At 30.1% G+C, this 22851-nt stretch overlaps 1 protein-coding gene across 4 annotated transcripts in view; it reads right to left on the minus strand.

Moving 5' to 3' along the window:
• Positions 1-222: 222 nt before the first annotated feature.
• Positions 223-22851, minus strand: part of LOC100162552 (filamin-A) — a 142003-nt gene continuing 119374 nt past the window's right edge. For 3 of the 4 annotated variants that reach the window (XM_008180619.3, XM_008180622.3, XM_008180620.3), the window contains 13 exons: positions 18857-18997; positions 17140-17268; positions 13070-13243; positions 12769-12933; positions 12497-12700; positions 10451-10732; positions 9598-9762; positions 9289-9528; positions 4648-4841; positions 3669-3894; positions 2946-3161; positions 1747-1956; positions 938-1128 (listed from right to left, as the gene is read on the minus strand). In XM_008180619.3, the coding sequence (XP_008178841.1) occupies positions 944-1128; positions 1747-1956; positions 2946-3161; positions 3669-3894; positions 4648-4841; positions 9289-9528; positions 9598-9762; positions 10451-10732; positions 12497-12700; positions 12769-12933; positions 13070-13243; positions 17140-17268; positions 18857-18997 (2531 nt within the window). In that variant the 3' untranslated portion in view covers positions 938-943. Of the gene's footprint in view, positions 1129-1746; positions 1957-2945; positions 3162-3668; positions 3895-4647; positions 4842-9288; positions 9529-9597; positions 9763-10450; positions 10733-12496; positions 12701-12768; positions 12934-13069; positions 13244-17139; positions 17269-18856; positions 18998-22851 lie in introns of all 4 variants that reach the window. The other variant, XM_008180618.3, reaches the window with a different exon arrangement.

The raw sequence follows: 22851 nt of genomic DNA on the forward strand, positions 1-22851 counted from the left end.
ATTATTGTGGCGTTATAACGTTATACCACAGCTCAGAAAACAATAATTTTGATGAGTATTTGTTGTCTCATTATCAATTTACATATAGGTTTATAGTACTGTTAATGTTTCAAAAATCCATCAATTGTTTCAAGTGTGTTGCCATTTCTATCTAAATTAGGGTGTCTTTGTAAAAAAAAGGTTGAGATGCAGTACTATACACTGACACAATAATACGGCATGTAACGTAATGATATATAATCTTTATTTACAGGCATCCCATTTTGTATAAATATATTTAGATATAATATTGATGTATATTGTATAAAATCATATTGAATCAGTACAAATAACGAAGATACGAAGTGGTTAGCCATAAGTTAAGTATACCTTATAACACACTGAACTTTGTTTAATAATTGGTTAGACGACGAACGCTATTGACTATTTCGAAGTAGGTATATGTATATAATATTAGATAATTATATTTCAGGCAAATCAATATTACATTTTACGGAACGTTTCGTTGACCACAAACTTATTACAATGTTGAATAATAATAATAATATAATATAAATTAATTAAATGATTAATATTCTGAATAACAAACATTATAACATTTATGTAATATATAGTCACGATGAGTAGTATATAAAATAAATAATGTAAGATTTAAAATTCGAATAAAAGTAAATAATTATTATTAGCTAAAAATTAAACTGTTTTTTTTCCTTTTGTAGTAGGTAATACAAGTAAATGACAATATAAAATCGGAAGAGAGAAATAATAAATAATTACAGCATAAATCTGGTAGAGCCGTATTTTTATCCCGACAGACGGACACCTGTTGCGCGTTTCTTCTTATTTTTTTGATTATGGTAATGATAATGATACGAGTACACTAGATGTCTTCTAGCTTCGAACCATTGGATTTTTTATTATTATTTTTTTTTTTTCATTAGATTTAAGTATCGATTTTGAATGGTGAGCCGGGTATGTGATCATCGCCCCACTTGACCAGTAGAATGTATTCGCCACGTTCTCGGACGATATAGCTCACTTGGTAGTTGTTCTGTTTCATGTGTTTGATAAATATCTCTTCACACGGTCCCTTGGGTCCGTAAATACCAACGAATAATATATTGTTACCTGAAAAACATAAACATGTAGCGTTTTAGTCAACTCATGGGAACAGAATTTCCAATCCCAATCTAGTCTACCGAGAGTCAAAATCTTTATTACCCTAAGTCATATTATTAGCCTATATCACGTTTCCAATCATGTCGCAGTACACGCCATACTAATAGAGTTTTAAAATTTCATGAAACTTTTTTGAAATATTTCATGTGTAAAAAATAAATAAAATTGTTTATCATGTCTAAAAGATTGTAGTCATAAACCAACAGCAATTGAATAATTTTAAAAGTGGAAATTAATAATAACTGATAACATCCCAGATACGATCTTATAGATCAGTTGGAACACGTATCAGCTATTATAAATGTAATTAATCGTAATTATTGAATTGTCATTATTTTGGCTGAACAAAAATAAATAAATAAATATAATACAGTTAATACCTTCTTTACAACCATTAAAAAAGTAATTCGTAGATATTGGTCATTACTCATTACTAATTTAATATCTATATTTTTTGTGTATAATCAAAATAATCATTTCTAATCATCTACAACCGAAGACATTTATAAGAAAATAAAATATTTTCATTGAAATTCAGAACCCTTCTATAATGCTATAATAACTTACCGGCGTCAGAAGCGCTTATGCTGAACAGATTTTGTTTTCCCACATACGCTTTCTTCAAACCCATTCCTTTGCTGGTGACGAGTGTAGCATTTGACTTAAAGTGCGGCAGAACGACACCAGCCCCACCCTTGTGAGCTTTAGACACTTTGTGTACGGTTTCCACAACCACCGAGCTAGTTTCTTGTGGCCCGCGCTCAGCCAAATCCTCACCTGTAAAAACGATCAAACACCTTTTAATTTATTGTTTTGATTGGCGCTGGAAATATTTCATTAGTCTTATCGTGGATATTGTACACGGAAAAAATATTCAGATGGTATTCAACGAAACAATGAAGTAATATCAGTAAGTATGTAAATACATTTATTGTATAGTTTCAAAATGTTTCTTTTAATTGGGGCCTGGCGTGTGGTAATGTGGTTGGAAACTAATGTATTCTGCGGTCAAGCATCTTCCAGCGTCGATGGTTCCCGGATGGGTATCAGGTATATTTATCAATATGCATGTGAACAATGTATGCACGAACAATTTTCGTGAGACGCGGGTAAGTTCAAGATCGTTTAAAAAATAATTATGAAGATATAAGGAACCTTTTTTTCGAAAATGTCGTCATTATATATAGCTACTTTACATTTATAAATATATAGATGAAATGTACTATTGTTACGCACTTACACCAACTAGAGAGATGATTTAAGTCATTTTGAAGCATTTCGGCATCATTCGAAAATTTAACAATACGATATAATTTAAGATCATCTACAGATAATAACTATGAAATAAAAGGGTTCTTAGACCATTTAATTATATATAATTTAGTAGTAAGAACATTAATATCGGTCATGTCTAACGTTTTTGAAAAAATTGTAAATACAACGTTGACCTGGTTACCTGATTTAAATGTATAGGTATCCGAGATTTAAGTTTGATAAATACAGAATGTTTGGAACCGTAGACAATATGAATTCGTGTTGTTCATCAACAATTATGTTTTTCAATAACAGATTAATTATTTTATTCTGTTAATAAAGAAAAGCTCGAACCTATAGTAACGTAATTAATTTAAATCCCGAAGACATCAATAATGATTTCAAAAACGCTACCCAATGCAGAATGGTATTATGATATATTATAATTTTTATTTATATGACAATGTTTTTATTTTTGTTTGTTTGTACAAGTTGTATGATCATATACGTACCAGTACAAGTGACTTTGAACGGCGAACCAACAATATGATATCCGTTGTATTTCAAACTGATGTAATATTCGCCTGGCACTAGCGGCGTATACCTGACTTTGTAGCCTTCTTCGACTTCGGTACAGTCCATCGAAACCTTACTTGGTCCGTCAATGGTTACAGCCAATGTACCGGCACCCGCGTTGCAAGTGTCCACAATGAAATCCGTTTTGTGTCCTAAAATATTTACCGGTAATGAATTTTAAATGACCACTTCTCAACAGTAAATCCACAATTTGTTATATTAATTTTATCTTGGATTTGAAATAATTATGTTTTTTAAAAAACCTGTCAGCGGTAAAGCGAAACAATGTGCGCAGAAAATGATACTTTGTGAAAATTAAAGAAATAAAAACGTGTTTATTATAAAACCAATACACGTTTAAATGTTTTATGTAAATTCTACAATTTTACCACCTATCGTTGTGCTTTACTCACCTCGGAGTAAGACGAAGTCGTGATTTAATTAAATTACCAGTAGTAACAAAAGAGCTCGGTTCAAATGGTCGAGATTTTGTAAAAAAATATCGATGTTTTTGAATCTAGTTTGTCATTATATTACTTGTTGATCGTGAAAATCGAAAAAAAAAGATAGGTTATAAAAACTTATTATAAACTGTTTTTCAATGGTTTAAATGGTTTTAAACTGATTTCTTGATTTTCAGGTGTAACGTGATTCCGTACCTGTCTTGACGTCTCCCAGACCACTGCCCGTGGCGTGCACGGCAGCAGGGTCGGCGTCTCCTTTGCCAACCTTCAGGCGGTACGGTGATCCTGGAATGTGAACCCCGTTGAACTTGACGTGTATGTTGTGAACGCCATTATCGCGGGGCATGAAACGGACAGAGTACATGTCTTGATCGATTGATTGGATGAAACAGTCGTCTTCCGCACCGGACGGTGACACCACCTGAAAAATATCCATCACGCACGCACGTCTTGTCAAAACAACAAATTATCGCAGTCAGTTATTATAGGTATAAATAATGCGTCGACGAAAATAAGAATTAATATAAACATTCTGAACGCGTCATAATAATTATTATTAGGAAAAAATTACAATTCTAAATATGTCATGCCCTAAAAATATGCATTTTATGTACAATGAATTAAAAAAATGCACTTCGTTTTTTTTGTTTTAGCAAGCTTTGAGCTGAAAAAATATTTTTTATTAAATTAAAAAAATAGTTTTGCAGAATTGTACAAGTGCTTTACGTTGATTTTTAAACTGAAAAACAATTATTCTCATTTAATTTTTCATCGTCATTCGTTAGTCGTACACTTGAATTTTGGTTCGAAAAATTACGATTACTTAATAATATTCGATTATGTAAAAACCTTGATTGTACATTAAATACCTATTTAATTTACATTTTAAAAACTAGATTTTAGAGTCGAATTTCCCAAAAATCCAAAAAGTCTCTAAACAATGAGCTGAATTATATTAAAATTGAAAATTGTCAATAAATGCAAAAAACTGAAATAAGAAAAATGATCTTCTGATTCAAAAATACAAGAAAAGTAGGTATACCTTATAGGACAAGCATCTCGTAGATAGGAAAACAATTCAATTTCAACAAATCCCCCTCCCTAATTATCATAGTTTCGATCTCACGACGATCTTAGTGAATAAATATAATAATATTATCATTTGTATAAATACCTTGGCATCGAGTTGACCGACAGCGCCGTTCTTACGAACCATGAATTGAGCTGGGTAATCGGCTTGGACTCCCGACGTCGGGAATTGCGCCACTTCAAGCTTGTGCGCGTCACCCATTGCTGGTGACATAAACAGCTTGTATGGTGAGTCCGGTATGTGCTGGTCGTTAAACTTAATACCAATTCGATATTCTCCTGTAGAACCGACAAATGTTTTGAATCTTCAATTTATATACGGTATAACATTATATTCTTATTATAATATTATGACCTCGAAGGGTTATCGCAGAAAGCGTCCGTAAAATATATGGTTCAAATTCGATGTTTTTCAGGTTTTTATACGTTAACACTCGTGGAGATTTTAGACAAAAGAAAAATTAAGGAAAAACGAGAATTTTTACGCAAAATCTGTTTTCGAGAAAATTGATTTTGGTTTTTGGTGCAACTCTTAAAAAAATGACCATAGTTACATGACATTTTGAATGAATGTTTATATTAGCATTTTCTATACACCATATCATTTTCAAATATTTTGACTTATCTTGAGCTCTTTACGGACATTTTCAGTTTCCATTTTTTTTAGTTTTTTTTTCTATAAATATCAATAAAATTTTATTTGTTGGTTAAAAAAGCTTGAAAAATTAATAGAAGGCGCCTAGTATATTTTTTCAAAGACAGATGAAAAAATTTAAAAATCCATGATCACAATTTTTTTTGTTCAAATATTAACAAAATATGTAAAAATGACGAAAATTTACAAATTATTTTGAGTAAGAAATTCATAAAAATTTTTCTTTATAAATCTAAGATTTGAAAATGTAATACAAGATCATTCATAATTTTGTCTATCTTTATCAAAAAAAAAAAAAAATGATTCAAGCAAATCAAATTAAATTTTTATGAGCGTTTGAATTTCATATTTTTACAAGATTGGATATTCACTCCATTTCTCACGTAGTGGATTTACTTATTTCGTTGTAATTCAAAAACGAATTACTGTAGATATATGCAAATTTCACTGAGTTTTTCATTTTTTCATTTTTTATACACTACAATTTTGAAAATATTTTGACTTTTTTTGAGCTGTTTACGGACATTGTCAGTTTTCAATTTTTTTAGTTTTTTTTCCTATAAATATCAATAAAAATGTATTTGTTGGGTAAAAAAGCGTGAACATTTAATGCAAGGTTCCTGATATATTGTTACAACATCAGTTGAAAAACATTGAAAATACATAGGCACAATTTTTTTATAAGCATTTAAAGTTCGAATTTCGACAAAATTTATCAAATTTAAAATTGAATAATTATTTTGTAGTTAAAAATTCATAAAATGTTCAACTTTTATATCTAAGGATTAAAAATTTAAACAAGGTTCCACGTAAATAGGTTCTATATAAGTTACTTATTATTTTATTCACAATAATATCATCAAATATTCTTAATAATATCATAGGCTGAATGACCGTATTCGCTCATAACCGTTTTTCTAATACAATGATATTATATTATTGAATTCAAATTTAACACCATCCATTACAGTGACCCACTTGTAACCTACTGTTCAGCAGAGCGACATTCACTTTTCATAATTTATCTTTATCATTAAGTTATAAATACATATACAATAATCACATGTAATAGTGATATTTTACGGGTGATTGACCAAGCAGTCTTACCATCAATATTTTTCCTTTAATAATTAAATAATTAAATTTTTTAGAATTTTTAAGGATATTTAAGGACCATAATTTCTAATATTAAGATTTTTATGCAATTTAAGGAGTATGCTGTAGTGAAATAAACTTATTTTTATTCAAACGAGAATCCATTTTGTATTATAAATTATTAAGAAAATTATATTTTTTAAACGTTATGCAAATTAAAATAATTATTTTCCGGCATATTAAATCTTAACATATTAAGTCCATGGTAACAGGTTTATGTGGGCTATAATGATTTGACAATTTTGATTATTATTATAAATTTATTAAAATTGTAAAATTTTTCAAAAAAAATGTCCTAGTATCCAGGCAATACCTATAGGCTATAATAAGTACCTACCTACTAAAATAAATATGGTATATCACCTCAATATTTTTTTAAAGTAAAGCCATTTAAAGGAATAGTATCTTCCGTATACCGTATGATTGTTTTATATAAAACAACACTGAATATTTCAAAAAGTGTAATTTTTAATTTTTTAATATTTTTTCACATAGTATCAAGTCGATTATAAAATAATATTTTTATTACAAAACTATATTTTTTTATCCTTATAATTTTTTAAGTTTTTTACTTTTTTGAATGAGAACATAGGGTTTTAATTTTATATTCCAAAGCAGAATATTTTTCTTAGTATTTTGATACATAAAAATTGAATTAGGGTCGAGTAGTGTATGAGTTATAAGTATTTAAAGTTTAGATGAGTGGAGTGGTGTGTAGTACGGGGTTACACCACGAAATGTTTGTCCACTTCTCCCCTCATAAAAACTTTGAATATTTATATCTCATAAACTACTCGACCCAAATTCAATTTTTATGTATCGAAATACTAAGAAAAATATTCTGTTTTAGAAAATTAAATTAAAATCCTATATTGTAATGCAAAAAAGTAAAAAAATTAAAAAATTATAAGAATAAAAAAATATAATTTTTTAAGAAAAATGTTGTTTTATAAGCTATTTGAAACTATGTAAAATTATATTTTCAAAAAAATGTACACTTAAATAAAGAGTACTGTTTGATAAAAGAAACACCCGGTATAAAGTTTAATAAATGACTCAGAAATACCCATTCAAATTTTTTGGAATCTTTTTTAAATTAAATAATCAAATCATACGCACAAATCGAATGTAATATGATTTTTTTTATGTAGCATTGGACTAAGAACCCCGTTAAATGAATTTTCGAAATGTCGTCAAACACGTGTCAATGTAATAAGTTACAGCACTAATTGTAAATTTGGACGCGTTTTAAATAAGTAAAATGTACCATTTGCATTTGTTTATGAAGCTTTGAACTAACACTGTGTTTAAAAGAGTTTAACGATTAAAGTGTATTTTAAAAATTATTTGTTTCTCTTATTTCAACTCTATACACTTTTAGACCACATAAAATGTATTATGGGGTCCATGGCAGAGTACCAAGTCCTAAAACCGTTACTACATGCATTAATGTCCATTAATTAAAGTGAAACAACAATCATAATAATTTTTGGGAAAATTATATATCATTTTTATATAACCAACGAGTCTTATGTGAAAGACCTATCTAGCATATTATGTTTTAAAGAGTAATATTCAGGCGATTCACTTGATTTGAACATTATTTGGGCTATGTCTATGTGGAAGTAGTAAATGAACATTATATAATAGTGTGTGTATTCGAGAATCGCTCTTATGCCACGTCAGGCAACCACCACTGGGTGCAACTCTTGCACACCCACGCACATGTCCATACTTTGTGAAAAATTAAATACAATCTTGTTTGCATAACTACTAAAAGTGGTAGTAAATTAAACATACTTCCTGAAGTAAGATTTTAATTTCAAAAAAATGCTTTTTAGCAATCACTATTTTGATTTCAAATCAGATGTGCCCAAAATAAATACGAATGTAATTTTTGGGTCCTTAAAATTGAATATTGAAAATCGATTTTCTTAAACGTGTGCTGCGATACCCTTAACTATTTATATTTGGGATTGATTAAACAAATATAATTAAACTAAGAAAATATTTTCGTTTATATTTATTCATGTTTTAAAATTAGTAAATACGTGGAAACATATAGTTTGAAACTGACAGTCGTTAGTCAGTATACCATGGGTCTGGAATAAGCAATGTAAATAATTATTTAAAAATCATATTATTGAACAATAAACGAAAATACATTTCGAATAGACATGTTTGTGTAGTGTGACGATTTGTATAGGTTACAAAAGTACTAATAATTATTTGTCCATAATACCAAATTATTTCATAGTCTAATAACAAATTTACTTTACATCAATTTACTCCTTTTTTTAAATTCATCTCTACTTTTTTCTTATCTTTATTTAAAATCGAAATAATAAATATTTCTCCGCCAAATATTGAAGTAAGAAATTATAATAACAGATATATTAACTTAAGTTTTGGAAACATTTAAATCTGGTTTTAAGAAGTCTTTTACAATGAATCTATTAAACAGTATTATGTACAAAAAGTAAAGAAAACACGATGGTGACATATGAGTGTAGAAGTACACGTTAAGATGATATTTATTATTTACGTAGTACTACCACACTACTCGCATACACAATATATATTTAAGATTCAGCTTATTAAATACAGACCGTTTGCAAATCCCCTTAAGTCATATTACAGTCATATATTTAGTATGTACTGAAAACTTGGAGAAATGAAAAATTATAAATCACGAGAATAAATACTGGATGTAAGGATTCATATTATGAATTTATGAATTACAGACCTTTTCCCGATAGTCCAATAGTTCTTTTGAAGGGTTGTGGTTATCTAAATAATATTTTACAAATCATCAAACCTAAAGAGGGGATATTCAGCACGTTTGATAGTGTTTGTCTCGTATACTCACCCACAACCCTTGTTGTTATAGGTACATTATCAAAACTATTGACGAACCTGGTTCGCCTACGACGTAACTGACATAACATGAGCCGTCCTTGCGGTCTTTGAAATCGATTTCTGCCTTGCTAGGACCTTCAACCGATATGGCTAGTGAGCCCGGACCGGCCTCTCTGGTCCACACGTTAAACTCGCATGGCTGTCCTTGTTCTCCACGTTCCAAACCAGAACCTCCAGCGTGTACGCGGTGAGCTCCACCATCGCTCATAGGACCGACGGTAAATTGGAACGGCGATCCTGCAGAAACAAGACGGACGGTCAACGTGGGTCGTATTGAAAATTACTGCAGCCGCAGTTAACACTTACCCGGTATGTGGACTTCCTTGTACCGGACCGACACCGTGTGAACGCCCAATTCCTTCGGGACAAAATGTACAGCGTAGAGACCGTCTTCGATTTCGTTGATTTCGGCGTCTTCCGTGATGCCACATGGCGATGTCACCGTCGACGACAAATCATATGGCAACACACCTACAATTTTCAGGTGAAACAAAATTAGAAACAGGAAAATCGAATATAGGTACATAATAATGAATAAGCTGTTTAATCGTCTGTGGTATCATGGACAAATATTTGACGACTGTTTGAATTAATTATTTATTTATTTAATGGTTTAACACCAGCAAGGGTTAATGATACAGTGCATTTTTATTATAGAATATTAAAATAATACAAATGAACAGACAAATTTACAGTTATTTACATTCATTTAAAATAAATATTTTCAATTTAGAAGCTGGATGATAATTAAAATCGAAATTATCTAATTCATTACATAATTTAGCAAGCGACGTAATGGGATATGTCTTAATTTTTAGTGGTAAAGGGGATATGGAAACAGGAATATTGTTTTTTGAGTTGATTTGAATACCAGGTCGTCGCTCATCTAAGAAGACTAAGCCAATGTGGTTAGCAATATCAAAAATTGTGAAACCCGTTGTATACCCAAACATATAAGTAAATCGACTTTGAAGTTTATCAAGTTTTTCAACTTGGCCACTCTGAGATGGGTATGTTCCACATCATTGGTTCAAATTCTAGAATAGATATCTAGATAGCTATTTTGGGTCTTTGAAATAAGAGTAGTTACTTATGTCCTTATAAAACTGAAAACCCCTTAAAGCTTTAAAAAAAATAATGATTATATATTTTAACTTACCTGGCATCTTGAACGTGAGTTTGCAGTTGCTACCCACTTCTGTGAGAGGTACGGCTTCCCGCCTTCGCTCAATCTTCTCACGCTGACAGTTGCTTCCTTCGCCGGTGACTTTAACAGTGAACGGTGAACCGTCAACGTGATGGTCGGCGAACTTCAGATTCACGATATAGTATCCCGGTTCCGTGGGCCTATATGATATGGTCAATGTACCGTCTTCATTGTCCTTACACTGGATCTCTGCTTTGCTCGGGCCTTCAATGGAAAGCGATAATCCACCATAACCTATATAATATAATTATTATGCAGACGCTGTATAAAAATAATTAAATCTAGAATGGTTATTGATTATACGTAATGAATAACATAAACATTATTAATACGTTTATATGAATTAAAATAAAAACAGTTCTATCATAAACGCCTTCAAACCAATATTATAAAAATATTAAAACATTTTTTTTTCAAGATTTTTGCACTGCGTAGGTAATTGAAATTATTTCCGACCATTTTAATTGTTTCGAAATAGTATAAAAATGAACAATATAATAATATACCTAAACAGGAACTGATATTGAATAATATGATTATGTTATGAATTTACCAATATAATATACATCGCACTATCGTAGCCACATATTTTGTTTATGTTTATTTTTTCTTTTATGCCATTTAAAATAACAAGTATACTTAAACACAAAATATTCTACTGTGGATAAATCACATAGGTAGGTACTTCGGTAAAGAGATTTCTGTAACTACGATTATTAGTTAGTAGGTAATTTATTATTTTATTTGTGATGATTATAGGTATAATCAATTTTATTAATTTATGGTACACAAAAAAAAATGTAAGTAAACGAGTGGTCAATGAAGTTGTTTGCCTAAACGTTTAAAATATATTCGATTGGTAACGTTTTATTTTAAAACATTTTATCGTCTTCAAAATACTAGCTATTATAATAAATTGTAGGTACTACATAAACGGTTATAGTAAATTCCTTTCAGATTATACAGTCGTATGTGATATTAAATAATAATGTGCACTTGAGCAACTAGCGAGGTTGTATAGCATCTCAGTGGCTCGCTCGAAAAAAGAAGAAACCTACATGATGTGACTTGGTCGTACAAATTACTTAATTCGTTAATTATATATTCTGAATTACTTGGTAAAATACTTTTAAACATTCTTCAAACTAATACTCGTGTACCAAAAACGTTCTATATACACCAACTTATCGTCAAATTATGTAGTCATCTATTCGCTGCGATCAACAAAATGTCAATCTCAATTAATTTAATAAACAACTTTGATTTTTCCATGATAACTTAACCAGATTTAAATCATTCATTCAATTAAAACGGTACCTAATAAATGTTTAAGGTTTAGATAAGCATATTATGTTGTTACGTATAATTTTATTTATGTTCGTACGATTTGGAAAATAACTGTTATGAGCCCAAATAATTGGGCTGTAACTTAACTAATAAAAAAAATAAAAAAAAAAATAGGTATTTTGTTTTGTTTGTTTGTACTATTTTGATATTGAAACAACGACGGATAAAAAATATATTTTTATAGGTTTTTTTAAAAAAAACAAGTTAAGAAAGCAAGCGTGCTAAATTTCCATTTTCCAAACGTATTATCATTGATTATAAATATCAACTATATACCAACCTTAGCTTATTATTTTAGTATTATATTTTGAATAGTATGAACCTTAAACACTTTAATACTTACACAATAATTAATTATCTAACAAATAATCGTAAATTCGTTACTATGTAAATTGTAAAATAACTACGAACTATAGTGTGTAAATAATTAATATCTTATCAACAATCATAACATATCATAACTATGGACAGATAACTAACAGACGGACACACCTGCGGGGATATCAGGTGTTCTAATCTTACGCTTAGAAACCTTCAACTACATAATGTAATTATATTATATTATAATACTATGCTATACCTAATAATTATCCAACAATATTAGGAATATATATTAATATATTATTATATTACTGTATTATTATCACTCACCAGCGCTCCTCGTGTCCACTGTGAACAAATTCTCCACGTGCGTTTTGCCTTCTTTCAGTCCGTTGCCGGTGACTTTCACCTTTTTTGCATCACCGACTTCTCGCTCGCCCACGGTTATCTTGAACGGCGAGTTGACGATATGCTGGCCCATTCTTTTCACGGACACTACGTGCTGGCCAATCTCTCTAGGCGTGAACGAAATACCTGGAAAAATGAACGCTTTAAGTGTAAAGCTCGTTCTCCACGAGTCTCGAATCCGAAAAACTACGTACCCAAGTTGCCGTTTACCAGGCGTTTCAAGAAACAAGGTTCTTCCAGACCACTTGGGGCTTGGATCGACGCGTTCAATAGCCGGAAGTCTTTGTCCAGCACTTTGCCGGGCAACGACACCTCGCTGCATGAGCCCACGGATATCTGGTTCCTCTTCCGGCCCTCGCCTATATAAGAATGCGAAAACAAAAATATTCATTTTCACGTAAGTATGATAATATATAAAGTGGTATAACGTAGATAATATTATTAAGTGAACGTGTATTCGAGGGGTCCGAGTCTTACGCAAAGGAGACCACGAACCTGTGACTTTTGTATTGTACGGGCTTCCTTTGATGTGCTTGTCTTCAAACTTGACGGAAATCCTGTATTCGCCGGGTGCCGTCGGCAGGTAAGTGACAGACACCGTACCGTCCTTGTTATCGTGACAACTGATGTCCGCTTTACTGGGACCTTCAACAGCCAACGAAAGACCGCCTGCAGTAGACGGAGAGACGATTAAATCAATATTTGTATCAGATGTGGAGGATCACAAGCGTATTTAAGGTGAGTGACGAACTACATGTATGTCATAATATACAGGTATAGGCATTGTAGGTTAACCTGTAGCTGAGACCAAATTTGAGGGGATCCGATTTTTTTTTTTACATACTAGGTACATAAAACTATTTTTAACAAACATACATTTCTTCTAATTTTTAAATAATTTAACCGGGAGTTACTGGACTCGCGATAAGTATAAGAAAACAATAACGCCTTAAAACGCCTTAAAGTGTTGTGATTCTGTGATTCAGATAATCAAGTGTTTTTAAATAGCCAACCTAAGTTGAATTATTATCAGACCGCTTTAACATTGATTATGTCTATAGTTGAAATACTTACTTATAAATTATATCACGACTTTTAGAGCTGGTTTTTTTTATTTATATTTAGTGTTTTTTACTCGGAGTTTTGCGGAGTGTTTTTGTTCAGATATATTTTACATGGACATTTTTAATAGGTAGTTTTAATCATTTTTAATTGCTTCTTTTGAGTGGAGTAACTACTATGTATGTATAATATATTTTTAATTATTGTCTTAGCTGTTTAAATTCTTACTGCATTACCTTATACAATACCCAATACATTCAATAAAATAATAATACATTTTAAACAACATTTTTTTATACAGAAGTATACTTTTACTAACCTTATTTTGGAACGAGCAAGGATATGAAAACGGTATCAAAAGATAAAAAAATATACACGAATATAATCAAGGCTGGGCAAGTTAACGATTTTTTTTTAACTCGTTAAGTTAAGTTATTTTGAAATAATTAAGTTAAGTTAAGTTAAAAGTTATTCGTATTTTTTTTCTTTAACTCGTTAAGTTAAAAGTTAAATTTAAAAAAAAAGTAACTTATCTTAGTGTTAAGTTAAAATTTGCTAATTTGCAAAAATAAAAATTCCAGACACATAGGTAATATGGTTTGTTAGATAGTTTTTCTGGTTATTATATAAAGTTAAAACTTCAATTAGCTATAACTTCGAAAATAACTTCGTGCGCCGAATTCTGATTTCACCAACATTTTTTTTACCCAAAAAATGACTAAGCCCCCCCAAAAAAACCAAAAAAAGGGGTTTCCCGTAAAGGAGAAAAGTTTCTTTTTTTTACGTCCATGAAAATTACTGGGGAAATTTAAAATGATACATCTAAGTAAAAACACATTCAACAATTTGCATTATTCTTCGGACGAAAATTAACTTAATTTAGATATTTTTGAAATAAAATTAACTTGAAGTTAACACGTTAATCTTGAAAAAAAGTAACTTATTAAGTTAAAAGTTAATGTGAAAAAAAAAGTAACGAGTTAATTAACTTAATTAAAAGTAACTTAACGTTTTAACTTAATATTAATTTTTAACTCATTAATGCCCAGCCTTGAATATAATTACCTACAATATTATAATTGTTCACGTTTTATTCTATATGAAAAAAAAAATAATGTTTTGGCTTATGTATTTCAATATCATTAAGTTCAAATATTAATTACGTAAGTTATTGTAACTAGGTACTAAATTTTGTTTTCTAAATAAAAAACTCATACAAATATTTATTTCAAAATTTACTTACATACAAACTAATAAATTATGAGTAATACAAGTCAAATTGAAAATAAAATAGAAGAAACCGAAAACTACAATGACGAACTCGAGTATCAGCTTTGTGATTACGAAGAAGTTGTTGCTCAGAGCAGTTATCTTAGATCCGAGCTCACAAAAGGTCAGGCAATGTTGAATTCCATTAAATTCGAAAAATCAAACATTTTAAACGAGTTATTACGCGAAACTAAAGAATTAAATTGTAAATATAATATGCAAGAACAACATTTGATAGATATTCAAGAAGAAAATAATTTATTGCAGTGTGAAAACGAACAAATACTTAATAAACTAGATGACTATCAGACAAATTTAGAAAAGTTAAATTGTATCAGTTCAACACTTTTAGAGGATAAGCAAATACTAGAAAAGAAACTTTTAGAAGCTATGGAAATCACAAACAAGTTACAAGATAGGCAACAATTATCACAAACGGAAGTACAAGATATGGAACAGGACATTATATGCATGCAAAAAGCTCTAACCGAACAAATAACACAGATCACTGAAATGGATAAAAAAAATAATATTGAGCAAGACCGTTATGAGTGCTTACAGTCTTCAATATGTGAATTAAAAATGAAAAGTGAAAACATTTCTAAGACATTGCAGGCCGAGATGGCTGAAATTCGATGTAAATTTAATGAAAAATCGAACGAGTTATGTATGCTCAAACTGAAATTAAAAGATAAGCAAACTGAACTATTGGAGCAAAAAAATCGAGCGATACAATTAAAGGAAGAACTTAACTGTTTTCAAGTGGAACATTGTAAAGAAAAATGTAAAATAGAAAAGGAAATTGAAAAACTTAGAGTCGAGGTTAAGTCAACTGCCTCAAATCTCAAATGTATTAATTCAAAACTTTGTGATGCACAAATGGAGACTACAAAGCTCAATTGCCAATTAACAGATCATAATGAGTCGATTAAGCAATTAGAACCACTGAAAGAAAAGCTACAACAAGAAGTGAAAAAGATCAAAGAGGCTACAGAGTCAACAGCAGAGATGATAAAGACACAGCTAGAAAAATATGATAAAGATAAGCAAAATTTCGAGAGGAAATTAGAATCAAAACATCAAGAACAGTGTGAGCTTAAGAAATTAGGTAAACATCAAACAGAACAACTAACAAAATTAAAGAAAAAATTATCAGATGTTAAGTGTAATATGGCTGTGAAATGTGTACCAAATTGCACTTAATAGTGCAATAATAAATACTTAATAGTATTGTTTATAGTTATTGTTTTTGCCGGTTGTAATATAAGTTCGTCGGTTTCAATAATTGTATAATCTACTCATTTTAATCTTTCATCTGGGCTTTGAATTGTGTATCTTTCATTATTGCATAATAACGTTTTGAATTAATAATTTAAACTCAAATTTACTTTCTATTTTACACTTTTCTATACAAGGATCCTTACTTGTATATTTTTCCTCCAATATTTCAGCTTTCTTAAATTTTCATTTCAGTAAGTTACTTACTTTATGTAAAACAAAATTTAAAAGAATAATTTGAACTGAAAAATAAAATGCTTTTATCAAAACTACGTTTTTCTGTTGTCCATATTATTATTTACAGGTATTTAATGTCGAATATTAAATACAGATAACTTTTTTTATTGTTTTGGACGATTCCATTAATAGTTATTACTTGTTCTAACCATCTCTTTAAACCATTACATTTAATTTAATAATGATAGGTGTCCAGATCTATATAATAACCATATTGGACCCACTGTAATTTGTTTTCAGTTATGACCGTGACTGGTTAAGTTTCGTTAGGTTATGTGTATGGTTAATGCCGTAATTGGAGAGGAGAGGTCTGGGGGGTCCAGAAATCCTCCACTGAACATTTTTTAAAGTAGAAACATTTTAGCAATGAACAATTGTCTATTGACTATAGGTACCTATTGCATAAAGAAAGTTTTATAATATTTTAGTTAAATCAATATTAACGGGAATAAATAGTTTTTGTATTTAGAACGTAAAAATGATAAGTATCCGGAGTCTACATATTTAAAAAATGTCGGACTCCGCCCCTCCTCCCTCCCACCAAAAAAAAAAAAATTGTTTTTAGTTACAACTATTGTGACTGGCTAGGTTGGGATAGGTATTAATGGCATGATCGCCACCCACTGAAATCCACCACTGGTCCGTATGGTGCAGTGATAGCAAACTGTAATCTGTTTAAATAAAATATAATAATAATTATAAAATGTTGATGTACGCACCGGCTCCGGCTCCTTTCGTGTATATGGTGAAGTCGGACGGTTCTCCGCTGACGCCGTGCATGAGCCCCGGCCCGTAAGCTGTGATGTGGCCGCTGGTGATGGAGTCGACGTGGAATTTGAATGGCGAACCTGTTTGATGGACAAAAAGATCGTTTTTTGTATATTATTACTATACTCAATCCGCTCATATTTTTTGAGTTTTCCGCGGAGGTCCCAATTGTACGGACATTGTATTTCGAAATGGGGTGCAACGTCTATAAGAGCGTTTTTTTTATTTTTTTAATATTGAAATTGACATAAAAAACGAACTGATTATAATACAATAATATTATAATGTGTTTGAATTTTTAATATTGTTATTGTTCTAATGCCGTTTTAGTTTCTAGTCCTACGAAATAATTGTAAAAAAACTCGAGATGCAGCTATTTTGTTACAAATAAGACAATTTGTGTTACAAATTTTTTTTCGAATTTACCAAGAAAATAAAGCTATCACTTTAATGAGTAGGTTATTATGGGTATGAATAATTATAATACTATTTTTTCTAACCACCAGTACCGGGAATATGATAAACATTAAAAACGAACTACTTGTGATTATAATAACATTTAATTTTTTTTTATAGATATCCACACATTTTCTTTCCCAAGTCATGATCGTCAAGTTTAAAGGACAGAAAAATCATAAAAAAATATAAAAAATTTGGCTGTCACATTTTTTTAGTTTTCATGTTCAATCTGTGGTGACACAGATGAATTCCTAAAAATGTTGTGTATGTGTTTTTTTTTGTGATCTTTTACATTATAACGACTGTATTGCCAGTATATTGGCCTCTGCAGTCAAAAACTTAACACGCTAAATAAATCGCCCAATTTAATACTTAGGTGATTTTAGAAAAACATGTTTTTTTACATTTGTCTTGTATATAAAACGGTTACAAATAAGAGTTTGTACATAGTACGTTTTACGATAAAAATAAACTCAATTAGTCAAGATTTCATATCATAATAAATTAAACGTTATTTTTCTTACTTTTTTTTAAAAAAAAGTCGCATTTTGGGATATTCACATCTGAGTTCCATAAATACATGTAAAATAATACTCAGGTGAAAAATATTAATTTTAATTAGTTCCATCGTGCATTCTAAAATTGCATTATATTGTATATGACATTTTTTTTTTTATGGCGTTTCTAATATTCATAAGCAAACGTTAAAAATTGGCAACGAGCACTACAGAATCTTTTTGCCGAATAACACTGATATTAGGCCACAGAAGGCTGATGTATATACATAATAATTATTGCGATCGGATGGAGAATACAAAGTTTATTTTCGTTCGCAGCGAGTGACCATTATAATAAAAACTAATGACGTAAAGTGTAGGGGACGTTGGTTATAATTCTCTGCGAGAATCTAGCGTGTGTACAATATAATATATACATTTTTACTTTTAGTTTTTGTCACACAATATTATGCGTAAAGTATTTTTGTATGAAATCGAAATAGAATTGAAAACCTTCAACAACCGTGCAATGAATTTGCAAGAAACGCAATATCTAAAATTGGATTTCTATATGAATTATTGCAACTTTTTTCGAAATTCACACAATTGTAATGCGAAGGCTTACAACTGAACCATAATATTATTATAATCTATGTTGTCTTTGTATCTACGACGAAAATAATTCTACACTTGTGGCGGATAATGAATTTACCTTGAACGTTTTCTCCGTTGTACTTAACGAACAACTCATGCAAGCCCTCTTCCTTGGGATCGTATTTAAGAGAAACTGTTCCATCGTGATTATCCTCGACGGACGGTTGGTCTCGTTTACCGCTCGGCATCGCAATATCAGCTGAAAAAAATTAAAAATTTTAAATTGGTAAAGTTTTCAATCTTTTTATTGTAATATATATTATTATTTCAATACTAGGTAGCTTACATTAAATATAGACCATTGCTTTCCAAAATTATTATTTTTCAAATGTATGGTTTTAAATTATAATATATATACATTATACATAAGTCTAAATGTAAGAATACTTGTATCTGTCTTGTATATCTACATTTAATTATATTTTGAATAATTTCAAAACATCACACGACAAATACCCAATCATAATACTTGTAAGTATTGTTGGCGCATATGCAGAGTGATTTACCAAGCATGCCTCAGTCGATTTTCCGTAACAGCCGACATATTACCTAAACCTGTTAGAAAATCGAGGGTTTTCCTAATAAATACCCACCAATCATGAGTATTTATACAAAGTATTCATGGCAGTTAAAAATATATAATACATTATACAATATTTAAAATTATATCCAATCATAATAACTATTTTATTTTCTGTAACAACTAACAAATAACTGCACCATATAATTAATATACAAAAAAAATATTAGATTTCCGTTTGAAACAAAAGTCCTATGTAAGCCCTCCTTTAAAATTTTTTTAAATCTCTTCTTATTACACATATTGAGCATTTGAGGAATCAAAATGTTCGAAATTTCAAGTTTATACGTTTTGTTATGTTTTGGGGAAATAGCGATGAGTGTGAGTGCAGTTGGTATTTGGCTTTTATATATATATATAGATATGATATACTTTTAGACATCTGAGGTTGAAATATTCACATTGTCATAAAACTAAAATTGTGTTTTTTCCCTGTCTGTTATGTAAATAAAATATAGTTTACTTATATTTATTATTATCTTGTCGGTGTGGGAATGACAAAAAGCTCTCTCCTGATGTGTCAAGGGTAGAGGCTTGAGAATTTTATTTTTAGGTTTTTTAGCACTTACACATTACAGGCAAAATTATGTTTTGAATAGACGGAAGCATGTTTCATATGACTAGATTGATTAATACAAATATTGTTTTATGGTATTACTGGTATAATATAAAATCCAACTATTTACACTCGAGGTTTGATAACAAGAACCACGATAAATCGAATTATTTTTCTTGTTCCTCGAAGTATTTTTTAAGTTGTGATTGAAGTACTTATATAACACGAAAAATACATGAGTAAAAATTATTTTTAATCCCCTCGAGATTTGATTTATCGATACTGGACTGCAAAATTATAATATACCCAAAGTCGACGATATTGGCCTATATCTGTAGATTGACGGGAAAGATGTTTGTAGATAACGCGGTTTCCGACGTAAATCCGGAAAATTCAAACGATTTCTAATCTGACAGCATGTTCCGATTGCGTCCGATGCGTGCGATACAAACCGTTTTGTTATCGGACGCATTTATGTTGGGCATGGCAACATTGGACACGTAAGGAATGGCTAAAAAACGTTTCAAATGACTACCAAATCGAGAAATCCAGACACGCTAAACAGTATAGACTGTCACGTTATCTGCATATATGAATATGTTGTAGGTAGTGAAATTTTCAAGTGCTCAATAAACGACAGTATCTATACGTAACCCAAAAAGAGGAAAAGATATATATAACTATTAGAAAAAAAAAGATCTATTGTGTTTCCATAATTATTATATCGAATAGACAAACGTGTAATTTTGAGGTTACGCCAGGAACTTATTTAGGATTTTGTTCGGTTATTAATTTGTTGATGAATAATGAATTCAAATAGTTAAATGAAAATGAATCGTTATCCGTTGGTTGATTGTTATATTTCACTGGACCATAAACACAAAAATGATATTTTTATCTATAAAAAAACTTATTTCAAATAATCATTTGTAATAAACAATAATAGAAAGATGTTAAAAAAATTTTGTTTTTGGAAATATGTTTTTTGAACATTGGAATTGAAATGTAAATAAATAAAATGAATAAATAAATAAATAAATAAAATAAAATGCTGAAGTAAAAATGTCAATATTATTAATAAATACTATTAGGTATTTTTTTTTTTTTTTTACTATAGGGCATACGCATATTAGGGCATTTTATTCGTTATTTGTTATTTTTCTATATTATATTATTATTGTTTCTAAAAATTGTAAATCAAATCCCTTTTGAATTCAGAAATAATTCTGAGCGACGCTATATTATTGGTTACGTTACGTCCATTTTTATTTTTATTGTTTCTTAGTTACTCGTGATTGTGTATATAAATCTTAAGAGAAATTTCAAGAAGTATCGTTAACAACAATAAACCACTTTAACCATTTGATAATTTTCATAGATGATTTGCTATACAATAAAACATTAAAGTAATGAAACTTTTATTGAACTTTAAATTTCGAAAAAAATTTAAAAACAATTATACTGCAAAAGCTCTCTCTCTCTCTGTAATACTTGGATACCGAAAATACAAAAAAATCAAGAATATAATTGAGCTTGGAATATAAAAATAATATGCATATTGAACTGACAAAATATGATGTTCAAAAGTCTGAAATCGAAGACCAAAATAATATGATTTACGCGGTTCTATAGATGTAATAATTTATGGTGCTATTACAAAGTGTAATTAATCGTAACGATTCAAAAAAATTATATTAATTAGATGACCATGGAACTCATTATAGTTACATATGGTTACATTACAAATTTTTTTTGCCCCCCCCCCTCCTGGGTTATATCGGGGTACTACTTCACGACAGTCCTTCCCCTCGTATCCACATCAGAAAATTTAATTATATGTATCAATAATTTAAGTAGATATTTATGGAATTACAACATTTTCCCAGTATAATCTAATATAATTGTATAAAAAAACGATTTTGTCTTAATATTATTTTTAATTTAATTAATTATAATCATCGATTACAGTTTATAAAGGCAGCAACTGGCCGGTATAGTTTAATTGTTTTTAGATCATATCTGATAAAATATCGACATCGACATACGGACAGACGGTCGTGTACGGATTACTGCTAACAACATAAGAATAACGTCATTGTAACTAGTTACTTTTGAGTAAAAAATGTAACGTTACGCATTACTTTTGTACTTGAGTAACTAACAAGTAATATAGTTACCTATTTTATTTTGTAATTAGTAACATAACTTATTTACTTTTAAAAAGTAACATACCCAACACTGATTATATTATATTGTATTCATCGTCATCTTCATAATCGCCCGACGATTGATGGTTTCGTCGCGCGCGCGTTTCGCGATCTGCACAACCGGCAGATGGCCAAACGCCGTCGCGTCGACAGCATCCGAGATAGGACGTGCCACGCCCGCGTGTGTCGTCTCCATCTTACAAAAAAACGTACCTACAGCTTTAACTTTGATATCAGAACGAATCGTCAAACGCAGAGGTAAGAAGAATGAACGTAGACCTATAAACTCATAGACAGCGCTCAGAGAGAGAGAGAGAGAGAGAGAGAGAGAGAGTGAAGACAAACAGACAAACAAACCGAGAAAAAAGACAAAGTATGGCCGAAAAATCCTTATACGATAAAATGAATATTATTAGTAGCTAATAATAATATTTGTTTTCAGTGAGGGTCACTGATTAATATAATATTCCAAAAACCTATTTTATTAGTCATGGGTGGGGGTGGAAAAACGAGTGTTTGTTCCAGGCCCAACCGTAGAAAATCTTATTTTATTGTAGAATTTTTTTCGTAGTAACTCATAGGAATGGAGTTGGTCTAACCTACTAATAAAATTGTTCAAAAAAAAAACATTACGTAAAGTTAAGTCAGTGAGGTTGGGGACATGTATACATTGTACGTGATTAATATTATTGATTATTGACGATTGAAAT

Source organism: Acyrthosiphon pisum, chromosome X (assembly GCF_005508785.2).
Source record: "Acyrthosiphon pisum isolate AL4f chromosome X, pea_aphid_22Mar2018_4r6ur, whole genome shotgun sequence".
Lineage (NCBI taxonomy): Eukaryota > Metazoa > Arthropoda > Insecta > Hemiptera > Aphididae > Acyrthosiphon > Acyrthosiphon pisum.